This window comes from Capricornis sumatraensis, chromosome 3 (genome assembly GCF_032405125.1).
Source record: "Capricornis sumatraensis isolate serow.1 chromosome 3, serow.2, whole genome shotgun sequence".
In the NCBI taxonomy this organism is placed as follows: Eukaryota; Metazoa; Chordata; class Mammalia; order Artiodactyla; family Bovidae; genus Capricornis; species Capricornis sumatraensis.
In genome coordinates, this window is record NC_091071.1 from 171,243,644 (window position 1) to 171,261,092 (window position 17,449).

General features: G+C 50.3%; 1 protein-coding gene and 1 long non-coding RNA gene across 2 annotated transcripts; one reads left to right on the forward strand and one right to left on the reverse strand.

Moving 5' to 3' along the window:
* Positions 1 to 206: 206 nt before the first annotated feature.
* Positions 207 to 16,575, reverse strand: CATSPER4 (cation channel sperm associated 4). The gene is made up of 11 exons (XM_068968722.1): positions 16,504 to 16,575; positions 16,307 to 16,378; positions 15,679 to 15,822; positions 12,690 to 12,791; positions 4,569 to 4,666; positions 4,280 to 4,400; positions 3,932 to 4,065; positions 2,477 to 2,652; positions 1,482 to 1,689; positions 999 to 1,164; positions 207 to 254 (listed from the first exon to the last, which is right to left on the reverse strand). Exons 1-11 carry the CDS (start codon positions 16,573 to 16,575, stop codon positions 207 to 209), a joined length of 1,341 nt encoding a protein of 446 aa, XP_068824823.1.
* On the forward strand, positions 1,032 to 5,902 carry LOC138076516 (uncharacterized). Its single transcript, XR_011144679.1, has 3 exons — positions 1,032 to 1,178; positions 2,813 to 2,877; positions 5,719 to 5,902. It is a non-coding gene; the product is annotated as an uncharacterized lncRNA (long non-coding RNA).
* Positions 16,576 to 17,449: the final 874 nt, after the last annotated feature.

Below are 17,449 nucleotides of genomic sequence, written 5' to 3' on the forward strand. Positions count from 1 at the left end.
CACCATCCTTCTCCATCCGTGCTCCTCTGGACCTGGGGCTCACAGGCCCAAGTCCTACAGACACCGCCCCCTTCCATCCCTAGGCATCTGCCCAGGTGTAAGGCAGAGGATGGGCTCAGGCCAGGATGTGCCACACCATGCCAGCAAAGCAGGAAGACGCAGCGGCTGGGTGTGTGCTCATGCCCATTGGCTCCTGTACCGCCCTCTCAGCGGCTGGCCTTTCGTTTGTTAACATTTGTGTTGGATTCCTGAACCTGCAAACCAAGAGGTCTCCTTGTGAATCCGCCACCCCTGACATGGCAGACGCCCCCTTACTCCCCTCCTCCAGCTCAACAGCGGCTCATCCAGGCTTCCCAGGGAAGTCCTCCCCATCTAACTCTTGGTCTCCTCTCTGACCGTGGAGCTCTCCTCTCAGGCCACAGCACCCACAAGGCTCCCAGGTCAGATGGGATGGGAAGCAAAGAAGGAAATGAAATGTGTGGGAATGTGCTTTGTTCTATGGGGCTTCCCAGGTGGTGCCAGGGGCAAAGAACCCGCCTGCCAATGCAGGAGACGTGGGTTCGATCCCTGGTTCAGGAAGATCCCCTGGAAGGGGGCATGGCCTTTTTCTCCCTAGAATTTTCCTCCCTCAGGAGGCTGCTCCTCTTACGTGCCTGACAGGACCTGGGCGGTGGTCGGTCCTATACCGCCCCCCCACCCCCCACCCCGTGGTGGACCTAAGCATCTGCCACTAAGCAGGAACTGAGCCACTCAAGTCCCCTTAAGAGGAAGCTTGAGGGCACTGAAGGCCAAGATGGCTCAGTGTGCAGAGCCCTACAGGAGGGGCAGGGCCTCCCAGAAAAGCTGGAATCTAACCAGATGGGCAGTGACTGCTGGGGTGCCTGGGAGTCTAGGGGGGCGGGCCAGACCTTGAAAAAGTCAGAAACCTTGACCAAGAGGGTGGTGGCTGGGCTGGGTGAGCACTGATTGGGTAGGAGAGGGAAGCTGAGAAGCTGCACCTTTTTCCTGTTGACGAGCGCAGTGATCAAGTCTTGCTCGTGAGTCATCTCACGGATGTCCACAGAGGACCTGCTCTCCAAGGACATGCTCCACGACAAGTGCCTCTGCATCAGCTCCTCCTCCTGCTCCTGGTTGAAGCGGATGGAGCGGACCTCGTCCACTATCCTGAAGGTGGAAGGGTGAGTGCATTCCGAGGGAGGGGGTTGGGGGGGTGGCCCTTCCATCTCTTTCCTGGGGTCCAGCCCCATGCACCCTCCCCACCTTGACTCTGATAAAGACCCAGGCCAAGGCTCAAGGCCCTTTGTGAGATTACGAGATGTATATCCTGCACAGACAGGCTGGGGGGGAGCCTGGGCAAGTCACTTAACCGCTCTGGGTCCCAGGGTCCCCATTATCAATAAGGGCATGAGGCCAGAAGAATCTGAGGGTCCACAGAGCCCTGCCTCCTGAGACTCTGGGGTTCCCCCCAGTACCCGCCCTACGTGTTGAGCTCAGCGCGGATCTCCTTGTATTGCATCAGGTTCTCCTGTATCGCCTCGAGCACCAGGCAAAAGTTGTCGCATGTTCTTTCCGAGAGGTTTGTCAGGGAGCCCCCCATAAATGGCTCTTGGGGGACGCCAGACATCTCCGAACGGGCGACTGCACAGTGCACCAGCGGCAGCTTGTTATTCCCATTTCCCTTCTTGTCGTCTACCTGGGGAAGGGAGAATGGAGAGGGAAGGACAGCTTAGCTGGCACCCCCTCCCCTGGCGCCTTCCTGCTTGACTTCAGGGGAGATGAGTCTCAGGACGCCAGGGTTCTCACGCCCCTCGCTTCAGCTCCAACCAGTCTTAGCCTCCCTCCTTTACTGTGGGAGCCCAGCTTGAAATGCAGAAGTCTGTCCCTCACCTCTGAAAATTCTCACCCCTTTTCACAACTTAGTGCTTCTCCTACCTCCTGATAAATCCTACCCAGCAAACTTCTGAAACCCTAACTGCTCTCAGGCCACAGGCCACAGCCCTCAGCACTTTACACAATACTCCCCACCTTTCGGAAGCTCTACCCCCGCATGAGTAATACTATAGCTAATGTTCATCGAGTTCTTACTATGTGTCAAGTACTGTTCATTGACCCATGAAATCCTCATAATAGCCCTATGAAGTAAACAGAATTATTATCACTTCCATTTTATAGAAAAAGAAATTGAGGTTTAGATTGGTTTAAATGCCCTAAGGTCACCCAGCTGCTCACTTTCAAGTTGTCACAGAGAAAGATACCAAGGAACTCCACACGCTCAGAAGCCCCAGTTGGTGAATTGGCACTCAAAGTGGGGATTGCTGCCTTCAGGCCTCAGGCTTGGCTTTCTTTAGGCCCTCGAGTGTGTGAGCACACGCACACACACACACACACACACACACACACACACACACACATATACACACTCTCAAGTTAGCACTCATACACTGTCCCCTTCCCCCCTCTGCCCTCCCTATCTCACTCACCTCACTGAAGGCTATTTGATGCTGCTGCCCCTGTTCTGCCTTCATCATTTGCTCCAGATTGGTGGTCACCACGACGACCAACAGGTTGATGCCAATGAAGGCACCGATGGTGATGAAGATGGCAAAGTAGATGGCGCCCCCAATCTCCACTCCGTACGCCCCTGTCTCCATCCTGGAGATGGCAGTCAGGGGCCCTATCACCTCCCTGGCCCTTTGGGCCTCAGTTTCTCCTCATCTACGAGATGGAGAAATTATCTCAAAGCCTACTGGGACTTCTGCCGCCTCACTGCTGCTGTGCAGATCTCAGGCCCGACTCCTGATTGTCCCCACAGCTGCTCTTGAATGAGCACCCGCTGCTCTGCCAGACAGTGGGCCGCCCTCAAGCCAGCCCTGCAAGGTGAGCATTCATACACCAGCTTTCTCAAATTTAATCTATTGGCTGTACTTTTATCATGTCATTCTTATTATAACTCAGCTTTGTTATAGAAAAATCAGAGGGAAAATATATAGGAAAAAAAATCCCACCACTGTTAATACCTATTGCAAACCTCCCATAAAACATTTTCCCAAATAATAGCTTTTGCTCTCTTGCTACACATGTGTGTGTGTGTGCGTGCACACAACGTCAGTCTCTACTAATCCTCAGAGCAACCCATGACATGGCTACACGTCGTATTATGATCTCCAGTTGGCACATGAGGAAACTGAGGCTCAGAAGGTTGCATGGCTAGAACAGTGGGGCAAAGACTCAAAAGCCCAGGCCACCTTCATTCCACATTCCATGACTTGTCCACTGCCTATAACGTAATGGGTAATGAGGGTAGAAGCCCTTTTACCAACTGGGCTTCTACTCTCACACGAGGAAGATAAAAGGAAATCAGTCAGTGGGACCCAGCCCCTGAAATGGCCTGGAACAAGTAGGATTTGGGCTAAATGGAAAGAGGTAAAGAACAGAACCCAGGCAGCCCTCTGCGGCCAAACATGACCTTGGACAGTGGGTTTCAAAATGAATAAAATGAGACCTTACGTTCCCAGGAGTCGAGGCAGTCTGGTGGGCTCCCGTGTGGACAGGGAGCTGCCTTGGGACCCTAGGTGCAACCACAGACCTGCTGCCTGGCCCAAGGCCAAGCTGCCCAACTGCTGAGCATGAAGGGAGACTGCAGTCCATGAACAAGACTGCAGCGGGACTTTGAATACATGGAGTTTCATAGGGACAAGGCTTCAAGTAGATTACAAGGCTAGAGGCCCCAGCCCCAGGAGTCTGCTTTTCTCCAGTTTAAAGCCCCAGGCACCACGCCCGCTTCCTGCCACCCTCACCCCAAGTCCTGGAGCCCCACTCCCACCTGAGACCCCTTCTCCCTCCTCAGGTGGTTTTTTTGCCCCTGGATGCCCCAGCCCCTCCCCGCCTAGCTCAGCAGGACTGGGGGCCCGGAAGCCCCACGGGCACTCACTGAAAGTCACTGTAGATGTCCACCCAGCCATCCTGGGTGATGCAGATGAAGAGGGTATACAGGGCAACCTGCATGTTCTGGAAATGCATGGGCACGAACACACCAAAGAGAGTGACCCCAAACACGGAGAATACCTGCCGGAGAGATGGGAGACCCACCCCAGACTTCACCCACAGGCCTGGGACACAGGACATGCAAAGGAGCTGCCAGGGGAATCACAGGGAGGCAGGCCTCTCCTCCTCTCATCTCCAAATCCTCCTCCTCTCCGCTCCAAACACCCCGTACTCCCAGTGACCCAGGGGCCTGTTCAGGAAAGGGGGGCGGCTGGGGGCAGGGGAGGGCGCTGACCAGCATGAGGAAGAGGATGAGGACCATGATGTTGGCCATGTCGGGCACCGACTGCAGGATGACGCGAATGATCCGGGCCAGGGGCTCCACCGCCATGCACACGTGCAGCAGACAAAGTGCCCTGCGGCAGAGCCTCTCAGGGGTGCCCCTCGGCCCTTCCCAGACCCCTCCTCCTCACCATCGCCCCACCTGCCCAGAAAGGCAGAGCTGATGCCCACCTGCAACAATCCCCTCCCCTCTCTCCCGGGATCCAGACGGGTCCCTTCTTCGCTCTGAGTCCCCAGCTTACCTGAGGGTGTAGGTGATAGCGACGGCACTGAGTTCATTAACGAAAAACCCCAGGAGCAAGATAAAGATGATAAGGAAGTTGAGGATGTTCCAGCCGTCCTGGGGGGTGGGCCAGCCCCAGCAGGGTCTGTCAGGCCCAGCCCATGGGTTCATCCTGGGTCTGCCCTCCCCACAGCCTCACGATGGGGGACTCCCAGTGCTCTCGGAACAGGGCCAGTCACGTGGCACCCACTGTGGTCCTGCTGTTGCCCCCTAAACATGCCACCAAACACCCACGCACTTGCTGTCTCATACACGTGTCCACAGCCAAGTGCAGTGTCTGAACACACAATCGAGTCCCTCGTATATGCCAGTTCCTAAGCTGAGCGCCCACTTTGGCTAGTGTGCTGCTGACAAAGGCCTTGCCCTGCAGTTAGGTGACCTGAGAGAGTTTGGAGGCTCCAGCTTTGTGGGACACACACTACAGTTAATAAAACAAAAATAAATGAAAACACTAAGGAACAGGGCTTCAGGAGCCACTTCGGAGGTGAACTAACTCTCACCATAGAAGAAAGGCACAGTTGGCAAGCTCCATGTCTAACATGGCACAAACTCCTTTAGAGTACAGACGGAGGAAGGAAGCTCACATGTATGACCAATTCAAGCACAACCGCTACGGGGGAAATTTTCTCTAATAAACACCCTGCATTTTCCTTTGACCAGTGATCCCACTTCTAGATACCCATCCCACACAAACTCTGGTACAACTACAAAATGACCTTTGTAGAAAGCTGAAAATAACTAAAGTGTCCAGGATTATAATAGAACACTGGCTGCTAAAGTACACGTTCATTCAATGGAGTACAGAACAATGAGAAAGGTCTCCCATACAGCAGCATTTATACTATGTTACTGTACGGAAAGGGAGGACTAAAAATATATACATATTTGCTTATGATTGCAAAATAAACACCAGGAGGATAAACAAGAGATTATAAATAACAGATTATCTGAAGAGGGTGGGGGAAGGGGACAGGGATGAAGGGACAGAGTAGAAACGAATTTTGTATGCTCCTTTCAGTACAGTTTTGACCAATATGTAGCTGCATTAAATATTCAAAATGAAAATAATTTTTTTTCCTTTTTGAAAAAATACTATTTGGCTGCAACAGGTCTTCATTCCAGCATGTGGGATCTCGTTTCCTGACCAGGGATTGAACCTGGGTTTCCTGCATTGGGAGCATGAAGTCTTAGCCACTGGACCACCAGGGAAGTTCCAAAGAGAAAACTACTTTATTTTGAAAAAATTACTTTAATGGGAAAAAAATTCTTAAATTTATTGGGCAATCCAATAAACACAAGACTTCCTGGTATGTCACATTCAGAGTGTTGGTGCCTAAACATACACCAGGAGACACAAGGCTGCCTGTCTACAGATCTATCCCTGTATCCATTCAATATTAAGCTCCTACTCTATGCCAGTCCATTCTGAAGGAGATCAGCCCTGGGATTTCTTTGGAAGGAATGATGCTAAAGCTGAAACTCCAGTACTTTGGCCACCTCATGGGAAGAGTTGACTCACTGGAAAAGACTCTGATGCTGGGAGGGATTGGGGGCAGGAGGAAAAGGGGACGACAGAGGATGAGATGGCTGGATGGCGTCACTGACTCAATGGACGTGAGTCTGAGTGAACTCTGGGAGTTGGTGATGGACAGGGAGGTCTGGTGTGCTGCGATTCATGGGGTTGCAGAGTCAGACACGACTGAGCGACTGAACTGAACTGAACTCTATGCCACACCTCAAATCAGATCCTGAAGATACAGGATTTCTGCCCTGCTGAGCTCATAGGCTATTTTGAGGGAGGTGGACAGACAGTAAATTTTAACTCCTGGTGAGAGACTCCAGGAGTTGGTAACGGACAGGGAGGCCTGGCATGCTGCAGTTCACGGGGTCACAAAGAGTCGGACACGACTGAGTGACTGAACTGAACTGAACTGAGAGGTGAGTACACAATGTTAGGGAGACAGGGCAACAACTAACCTAGCTTAGGAGAAACAGGAAGACTTCCTGGAAGAGAAAACATCTGAATGAGTCTTAAACTGTTAGTAGGAGAAAAGCAAGTGAGTAAGTGGTAAGGAGCTTTCATAGACTAGATGTCAGCATGGACAAAGGCATGAAAGTGAGCAACAGCAGTGTGTGTATATCTATGTATGTGCGCGTGTGCACACGTTTAAGTGTGTCTTTAGCAATGTCACTACAAGCAGCTTGATGTAGCTGGAACGCCCAAGGGTGAGGTGAGGAGTGATAAGGCTGCAAAAGCAGACAGAAGCCATTTCACGGAAAGCCTTAAGCACAGTTGAGACAGGCTGGGACCTAGCACTCTGCTACAGTGCTGCACTGCTTGCCCCTGGACACACCTCTACTGGAGCAACAAGATACAAAGAAACTGTAGGGGACTAAAAATAACTAAGTACATATGCAGATAGGACAAATTCGGGACAAAAGATACAAAAAGACCAAAAAATCCAATTGCCACTTCTAAACAGCCAGGAGCAAAAACAGGATGTTGGGAGCAAAATCAGGGTATTGCACATGCCCCCCGGAGAAGGCAATGGCACCCCACCCCAGTACTCTCGCCTGGGAAATCCCATGGGCGGAGGAGCCTTGTAGGCTGCAGTTCATGGGGTCGCTAAGAGTAATGACTGAGTAACTTCACTTTCATGCATTGGAGAAGGAAATGGCAACCCACTCCAGTGTTCTTGCCTGGAGAATCCCAGGGACGGGGGAGCTTGGTGGGCTGCTGTCTATGGGGTCACAGAGAGTCGGACACGACTGAAGTGACTTAGCAGCAGCACATGCCCCCTGCACACAACACTACCTAAGGGATGGGCAAACCACCTAAGACACCCCTCCAGTCTGACTCCAGACACACCCCTACCCCCACCCCATGTAAGGAACAACCTTGCCTCATAGGTCAGGGATTAAGGGAACAAAACAATCTGTTACTAGTTCTCCTTCCCCTCTACTGCAGCAGGGGCCCTAAAAAGCCTTGCCTGAATCTCTTGTCTGGCCTCTAGTCAGTTTCTGTTGATTGGAGAAGGCGGAGAACCCTGGTCAGTATCACAATGAGGCATTTAGGCCTGATCCTATAAACAACTGGGAGCCACTGGAATGTTTAAGGGCACTCTACTCTGTCTTGGGCTTTGGGGAAACTATTTTGATGGCAGGTGGGGTACACTGGAAGCGTGTCCTGGAAGCCATAGCAACACCCTGGTGAGAGAAGACAAGACAGGAACTAGAATGGGGTACCAGAGCTGCAGAGGTGGCCAGAAAATTGAGAAGCTCTTAGGTGGTAAAATAGTAAGTAATAGAGTGGGGAGGTAAGAAGGAGCCAGGAGCCACATGAGCACTGTAGAAAACGGGGCATTGGGGGCAAAACTTTGGGGATCCCCATGCGGCTGGGTAATATTTGAGATATTAACTTGCAGATTTTCCTCCCTCCCCTGCCTTCTCCCTTTCCATCCACCCATTCAGTGCAGAGTAGTCCTTGTACACTGGGATCAGGAGAGGGGTTGGGGGTGGGGAAGAAGACAGCAGAGGGTCTCTAACAAGCCCTGGGTTTTGGCACGGGAGGCTGGCCCCAGATAAGGGTTAGGGCTTGGGACATTTATTTTCAGCCATTAGTTCTGGAGGGCGGTTTTGCCTTCCAGAGGACATTTGGCAGTGTCTGGAGATACTCTTGATTGTCACAGCTAGGAAGATGTTTATGGCATCTAATGGGTAGAGGCTAAGAATGCTGCTAAACATTTGACAATGCACAGGACAGTCCTCTCCCAAGGAAGAATTATCTGGGCCAATTATGTCAACAGTGCCAAGGCTGAGAAATCTTGTCCTTGAGGAGATATGCAGAGTGGCTGGGAGGAACACAAAATTTGCTCCCATTCTCTTGTGCTAATGAAACGCTAGAGTTTAGCCTTGGAAGTGCAGGCCCTCCTAACTGCTGCTGCAAATGAGACAGGCTGGAACCTGGGACCCTTTGCTGCAATGCTTGAACCTGGACAAACTTCCTCAAGCAAGAAAATACAAACAAACTGTAAGAGACTAAAAATAACCACCTGCAAGAGCAGTTGGGGCAAATTATGGACAAGATACAAAAAGACCAAACAGCCCAAATGCCACTTCTGAAGAGCATGGAGCAAAAGCAGGGGGTTGAGAGCAAACGCAAGGGGTCAAAAGCAGTACTTGCACATGCCTCCTGCACACACCACCACCAAAAGGGCAGGCAAACCACCCAAACCACGCCTCCAGTCCGACCCCTGGTCACCCCACTACCCTCACCTCATACAAGGAATCAGGGAGAGAAGAGCAAAGGAAACTGTTACTTGTTCACACTCCCCAAGACCGGACCCGGGGGCCATGATGGGCCGCCCCTCCTCTCCCTCCCGCCGGCGGGGGATGTCCCTAATGGAAGGAGCCTCCCAGATCCCGGGGGCCAATGACAGCACACTTCACCAGCTAAAGCCGCCCCACCCCAGCCACGAAGAAGGACCTGTCAGCCCGCGACGCCTCGGCCTGGCGACCTATCTAAACCCCCGGCCATCTAGCCTGACCATCCCTCGCAACGAACGTATAAAAACCACCCCCAAACCACCCCCAACACAGTCTGGGACACGGACTTCCTCTACCTGCCTCGTTTGGGTCAGGGAACCCCGTCCGGAAACCCCGCCCGGGAGCGCTTCGCCATTAAAAAGCCTGTTAGACACTCTTTTGGTGTCCTGGTCTTTTAACTAATACCCACTGCTACTGCAGAGGCCCCAACAAAGCCTGCCTGAATTTATCTAGCCTCTGGACAATTTCTATGGGCAACAAAAGAAATCTCAGGACTACTTTCACATAAGAAATGCTCTCTCTTAGGGAACAAATATCTGCCTGTATCCTGAAGAGTGGTACACTGAAATATTCACAAAATCATGGTACCTATTCTCCGCTCAAGCTGGTTTTAGAAAAGGCTGAGGAACCAGAGATCAAATTGCCAACATCCCCTGGATCATGGAAAAAGCAAGAGAGTTCCAGAAAAACATCTATTTCTGCTTTATTGACTATGCCGAAGCCTTTGACTGTGTAGATCACAATAAACTGTGGAAAATTCTGAAAGAGATGGGAATACCAGACCACCTGACCTGTCTCTTGAGAAATCTGTATGCAGTTCAGGAAGCAACAGTTAGAACTGGACATGGAACAACACACTGGTTCCAAATAGGAAAAGGAGTACGTCAAGGCTGTATACTGTCACCCTGCTTATTTAACTTCTATGCAGAGTACATCATGAGAAACACTGGACTGGAAGAAGCACAAGCTGGAATCGAGATTGGCGGGAGAAATATCAATAACCTCAGATATGCAGATGACACCACCCTTATGGCAGAAAGTGAAGAAGAACTAAAAAGCCTCTTGATGAAAGTGAAAGAGGAGAGTGAAAAAGTTGGCTTAAAGCTCAACATTCAGAAAATGAAGATCATGGCATCCGGTTCCATCACTCCATGGGAAATAGATGGGGAAACAGTGGAAACAGTGTCAGACTTTATTTTGGGGAGCTCCAAAATCACTGCAGATGGTGACTGCAGCTATGAAATTAAAAGATGCTTACTCCTTGGAAGAAAAGTTATGACCAACCTAGATAGCATATTCAAAAGCAGAGACATTACTTTGCCGACTAAGGTCCATCTAGTCAAGGCTATGGTTTTTCCAGTAGTCATGTATGGATGTGAGAGTTGGACTGTGAAGAAGGATGAGCACCAAAGAATTGATGCTTTTGAACTGTGGTGTTGGAGAAGACGAGAGTCCCTTGGACTGCAAGGAGATCCAACCAGTCCATTCTGAAGGAGATCAGCCCTGGGATTTCTTTGGAAGGAATGATGCTAAAGCTGAAACTCCAGTACTTTGGCCACCTCATGGGAAGAGTTGACTCATTGGAAAAGACTCTGATGCTGGGAGGGATTGGGGGCAGGAGGAAAAGGGGACGACAGAGGATGAGATGGCTGGATGGCGTCACTGACTCAATGGACGTGAGTCTGAGTGAACTCTAGAAGTTGGTGATGGACAGGGAGGCCTGGTGTGCTGTGATTCATGGGGTCGCAAAGAGTCGGACACAACTGAGCGATTGAACTGAACTGAACTGATTCTCCCCTCCACCATGGAGACAAATAAATATGTACCATCCTATTCTCTTTTCTGTTAATAAACATCCTCCCAAGTGTTGTTCTCACAAAGCAGCTTTAAGACATCCATACTTTAGATAGAAATATTGTTCTAGGTTCTATATTCTGTGTTCTATGAAGTGACACTTCTAAGCCCTGGAAAGCTTGTAATTCTAATTGGTTGTCCTGATAATGGTATTTAAATGATGCTTCCTTTTTAAGAAGGTATAAAGATTTGATGGGTAATTTTTTTAAAGCCTCTTCTTGCACATGCCCAAAGACAGATAAATCTCTTGACTCCAGAAATCCTTTAACTCTAGAAGTCCTATTTAAACAAAGAATTTGAGTCTTTGTTTCACTTTATGTAATGTTAAGATCTGTTCCTACCGAGATATCTTTTTGATACTCTTCCAAATAGGAGTCAGCAAACTATAGCTCAAGGCCAAATCTGACCAGCAGTCTCTTTTTTTAAGACCATGGGTTTAGAATGATTTTTACATTTTTAAATGGTTGGGGAAAAGCAAAAGGAAAATAATATTTCGTGACATGTAAAATTTAAAGTTCAAAGGTCAGTATACACAAATAAAATTTATCTGGAACATAGCCATGCTCATTTGTCTATATACTGTCTATGGCTGCTTTGTGCTTTTACAGCAGAGATGAGTGTTTGCAACATATACTATATGGCCCACAAAAAAAATATTTACCTGGCCCTTGAGAAAATTAGCTTATTCTTATCTCGTGGCTCAGACAGTAAAGCGTCTGCCTATAATGCAGGAGACCCGGGTTCGATCCCTGAGTTGGGAAGGTCCTCTGGAGAAGGAAATGGCATTCCACTCCAGTACTCTTGCCTGGAAAATCCCATAGATGGAGGAGCGTGCTAGGCTACAGTCCATGGGGTCGCAAAGAGTTGGACACTTCACTTTTGAGAGCGACTTCACTTTCGAGAAAATTATAGGGAAACCTCCCTGCAATGCAATTGGATGGCCCAAAGGGGGCACTCTCATGCAGTACCACTAGATTACTAGTCGATTACACGAGTTATCAATTACAGACTCAGAATAATCACCAACTGGGAAAGAATCATCAATTATAGGGCCCACAGGAAAAGAGATACATAGCATCTCCTGCAAGAAATCTAATATTCCAGCAACTCAGCTAATAAGACCATTTCACCCTGCACTCTCACTTTTCTCCAGCAGGTTTTTGTTCAAATCAACCTCTCCTAACTGCCTCCTTTTCCTCCATAAAATAGCGTTTCTCTCCGTTTTTGGACTTGCTGTGGCTTTTGCTATAGCTTGCTAGCCCTGAATTGCAAATCCTCTTCTATTCCCAAATAAACCGCCCCTTTTGTTTTGCTGGTAAAATAACTGACTTAATTATCTTTAAGGTCAACACCCTTTACAGAAACTCTCTGCTGACCCCTCTGCTCTTGAACCCTGTAAATTAAGGTGTGTGTGTGTGCGCTAAGTTACTGCAGTCATGTCTGACTCTGCAACCCTATGGACTATAGCCTACCAGGTTCCTCTGTCCATGGGATTCTTCAGGCAAGAATACTGGAGTGGGTTGCCCTGCCCTCCTCTAGGGGATCTTTCTAATCCAGGGGTAAATTAAGGTGGATACTCTCAATTGCATTTCTCTGATAAGGAAATCAAGGTTTTCCCAAGAGCGCAGAACTAAGGAAAGCTGGATCAGGAACGGGGACCCAGGAAAGCTGCACTTCCAGTACAAATTACTTTCTGCCACATCACAGACATCTCAGAAGTCGGTCTTTCTTTCTTTGTGCATGCGGATGAACATACACATGCAATCACACACACACACACACACACACACACACACACACTCCTCAGGTTTCAGGGCCAGGTGCACAGTGGTGGGGACAGGATGGGATGCCAACCCTAAGGAGGAGTAGAGGTGATAGCAGGGAGGGCCCAGGATCTCACCTTCCAGAAAATCCAGAAACCATTTAACCAGCCGAGAAGAAGTTCACAGATAAGGGTGGTCAGCACAATGTCATCTATGGTAGAGAACAACTCATAGTGTTTCTACATGGAAGACAGAGAAAAAGAAGGGCAGAAAGGTCAGCGGAGCGGGGCCTTGGCAAGACCAGGGACAGAGGATGTCTGTAGGGAAGGGGAGGCCCAGATTCTTATTGCTTTTCAGCCTCAGCATCTTTGTAGCGCCCTTCAGAGTAACCCTTGCACATACGTGCCAGGCACCGTTCTTAAGACCACAAGCTTTTTTCATGTTACCATCACCATCATCCTGCAAAGTAGGTTTTATTCCCATCTTGCACTTGAGGAATCAGAGAAGTGCCCAAGGTCAAACAGTTAGTGGTAAAGATTGTTGTCTGACTACAAACCTTGGAAAAGGGAGGTGGAGAAAGGCAGAACAGACTCCAGGATCGGGAGGAAAAGCCCTGGCCCTTGAGATGGAGGACACCAAGTCCCATCCTTGCTTCTTTGGTTGTCTCCACCACTCCGGCTGCACTAGCTCCCAAATCCCCAGGCTTGGCTCGACCAAACTCCTGAGTAGCCCCCTACTCATGGGTCCAAGACATGCTCCTGGGGTGGATGGATTGATGGATGGATGACTCCATGATTCTGAATTCTGTTTAAAACAACTCACTTTCACACCAACTCCTGTTAAGCTGTGACACTGCTGTTGTTTGTGACATGAACAGCCCCCAGCCCCCAAACTCCACTTTGCCAGACAAAAGTCACCCGACTCCCCCTCTTCTTTACCTCCGAGGCCCACAGACTCAGGGCTTCACGCCTCCTGCTCCCCACACCTTGCCACCAGCTCCATCCGCCAGCCAGTGTGAGGTTGGACAGAGTTTCTTCTTTTTCTCCCAGCCATGCAGCACAGCATGTGGGGTCTTACTTCCCTGACCAGGGACTGAACCCACGCCCCTGCAGTGGAAGCATGGAGTCTTAACCACTGGACCACCAGGGAACTCCCTGGGCAGAGTTTCCTAAGTTCAGATGGGAGCTGAAGTTTATGGGCTCCCAGCCTGTTCCAAATTCCCAAAGGGCAACATGGGCCAGAGGTGTCTACCTAAAGCAAGGAAAGGCGTTTTCCTTCCCTTCACCTTTCCCTTCAGCTCTACCCCACTGGCCACGGGTGGCAATAGCCTCTCCTTTCTATTTATTGAAAGAGCTTCCTGAACAGTTGCCCTGCCTTCTCCAAGTCATAAGCATCTGTGGTTAAATCAGAGTTGCATTTTCTACCCACAAACCTTCCAAGACTCGCTATGGCCTGCAGGGTGAGGTACAAAACCAGTCTGGTATTCACAGGTCTCTAGGGTCTGAGCTTCACAGCACATATCCTCCACCAGGCTTTTTTTAGCATTTTTGACTTGGACTCAAAGCAATACATATTTTACCCCATAACAGTCTCTCTCCCTCTGGCTCCTCCCCTCCCTCCCTCTTTCCCACCAGTTGCTACTTCATTCTTTTTCATTTTGTTTGATTCTACATCAAAAGCTACCTGAATTCTGAATTGTTTTCATGATCCATTGATGGGTTTTGATCTGCCCTCCAGTCACTCTTTCTGCAAACCCTGGCAAGTGGGTTTCTGCCTCCACCACATCAGAGTTAGCTCCTGTCAAGGTCACAAGGGCAAGATCCAAGGGGGGTTTCAGAGTGCTCTTCTGGCCTCGTGTCCTAGCCACATCTGATGCTGCGCTTGCTCCCTTGGATCCTCTCCTGGGGATCCTCTCGCTCCGCTGGCCGCTCCTCCTTACTGCCCTTTTGCATCTCCTCTTCTATTTTCTGCCCTGTACTTAGAGGCTCTTCTCAGAGAGCTCTGTCTTGGTCCCCTTCTCACTTGGTACTCTCTCCCAGGCAACCCCATCCATTCCTTGAGCTTCGGGAACCAGCTCCCTGGATGCCAGTCACCCTCACATTGCCATACTTTAAACCCTGGCTTGCCTGGATAAACATCAAGGTCCTACTGTATAGCACAGGGGACTATAGTAATATCCTATGACAAACCATAATGGAAAAGAATATAAAAAAGAATATATGCATACATAACTGAATCACTGCTGTACAGCAGAAATGAACACAACACTGTCAATCAACGATACTTCAATTTAAAAATGAAAGTAAAAAATAAAGAAATAAACCTTGGCTTGTGGTTCACGGGGTCGCAAAGAGTCAGACACGACTGAGCGACTGAACTGAACTTCCAAAGACAGCCTCCTTAATATAACTTGAAGATGCTGTGTGATCTGGCTGTTGACCGCCTCTCTGAACTTACCAGTCACCACATAGGAACATTTTAAAAACACTGGCTTTCAATAGGACAATTTGCTCATGTGGTGGACTCCTTGTAAGAAATTAAAACCTCAAGGATAAGACCCAAGTCATAGTGGACTTCACCAGAACTCACTTCCATGCTGTTTCTTCTGCCCAAAACATTCTTCTCCACCTCTTTCTGCCTGGCCAACACCTACTCATTCTTTATTCTCCACTTTAATGCCTCTTTCTCCAGGAAGCCTCCTGACCCCAAGATTAGGTCCAACTCCTCCTTCAAGCCTCCACACACTCTCTGACACCCAGGCACTTGCAATAATATGTTTGTTGTGTCTGTCATCTTCATACCTGGCACAGAGCCCGGTATCTGGTGCAGAGTGATTCTCACTCAGTGATTATTGATTAAAATGGGATACCCTTCCCCACAAGACACCATTGGTCTGCCTCTGCTCACACTATTTTTCTCCTGTCCTTCCTCTGCAAATCCAATGCATTTCTCAAAGCTGGGGCCCCTCCACCATGAAGTCTTCCTCGATCTCAGTGCTGAAAGGCCCTTGAAAAGCATCCAACCCAACCGTCATGAAAAGATGAGGAGTCTGAGGCCCAGGGAGGGAGGTGCCTTTCCTCAGCCCCTGTGAGATGAGTGAGAGCAGGGGTCAGGCTGGAGTCCCACCTGGCCAAGCATGGAGTTGGTGCGGAGAGCGATGGTGATGGCGTTGACCACCAGCAGCACGGCCAGCAGCATCTTGGAGGCCGGGTGTCGGAGAAGCTGCTTGACATACATGCGCGTGATGAACTCCTGCATGTCCCAGGCATCCTGGGAGAGGATGGGGGACCTTCCTTCAGGCAGGTGTCACCATAGGAGGCCTCTGCCTGCAAGTTTGCTCTCAGTGAATAGGGAGCCATGGGGGCCACTTTCTGGGGGGAGAACTTGCCTGACAGGGGATCATGGAATCAGGGGCATCAGTGTAGAGGTCACTACTTAAACAGTCGCTAAAAGCGGGCCACTCTTGGAGGTGGTCTTTGTTGGGGTCATTGCAAGGGAGACTCTTTTGGGGATCTCTGCTGGGGAGTGGTCTTCATTATACAGGGGCTCCTGTGAGGGTCACAGCCAGGAGGTTACTAACATATCATGGTTGGGGAGCAGGTCACTGCGGGGATCCCTACTGGGACGTTTAGAAGCAGAAGGGGCAGTTATCCTGAGGGCCTGTGGCCCCATGGATGCCGCGGCAGAGGGGTCACCGTGAGGGTGAAGATGGCTGCAAGCCCCCAACAGGCTGCACGCCCAGCCTCAGCCTTACCCTTCTGCTGGTGATGTCTCGGCGGTTGATGAGCACTTGCTCCTCTCGCCGGTAGGGCTCTTGAGCAGCTCTCTGCAAGGGTGAGGAGGGGGCCCATCAGGGTAGCCTGTGCCCCTCCAGACCCAGTCCAGTCTCATGCCCCACCTCACCCCGGGGATGCCCAGCTTGGGCAGTACAGCCAGGCAGGGGCCGCCTACCAAGCGGTTCAAAGGTTTGATGTAGGTGGTGTCGGCCCACTGCTGCCACCAGCTCCTCTGGTTATCTGCCATATTTCTCAGTCTCCCCCTTCACTCCTCAAAGAAACATCACTCCAAGCGAGCCTGCCCGCCCCTCGTGGTGATATCACAGAGGCCTCTGTGACCCCCCCCCCCCCAAGCTGTCCGCATTCCAAGGAACTCCTGTAGCAAGAGAAAGCTCCTCCCACTGACTCCTGTGGGTGTGCCACAGAGGAGGCCGAGCACACGGGGAGGTCACAAGTCGGAGGCTGGTGAGAGCAGGTCAGGTCTCTTGTGCAGCCTGGATGGAGACACAGGGGCAGGTCCTTGCTCTGTGTCCAGGAGCTGGAGGTGAGACCCAGCTAAGGAAAGAGAAGAAGAGAAAGGTGTTTCATTCTGGGGTCCTCCTCTGAGCAGACTTCATCCTGCATCCCTGCCCACCGGCTACCCCATCCCACCACCCCAGTCTCCAGGGCTGCCCTCCTGCCCACCTTTCCATGGGAGGTATGTTTCCCCATCTGTAGAGGAAAAGGTTGGTCTCTGTTTCTCCCCTGTTCCCCTCTGGAGATGGGACAGGTCTCTGAAGGGCTGGGGAGAGATGGGCGTTAAGGAGAAGCCGCCACCATCCTGGTAGGGATGTGGCTTCAGCTAGAGACCCCGCAGGTGGGCTGTGCAATGGGCTACTTACCAAGAGCATTCACCCCCATCTGACAGCTTTTCATCCCTGTCCCCTCCCAGAAGCAGATTCCAGATTCTTATACAGAAGTCAAAGGCAAATACAGATTCATGTTAAAGAAACTGACTTTATTTAGTTGAAAAGTATCTACTGGTTCAAGTGAAGAACTTCTGTTCAGACTGGCTTGGGGAATGGAGACGTGCTGAGGGGTGGAGGGGGCACGGGCAGAGCACAGAGTAAGAAAGAGTTCTT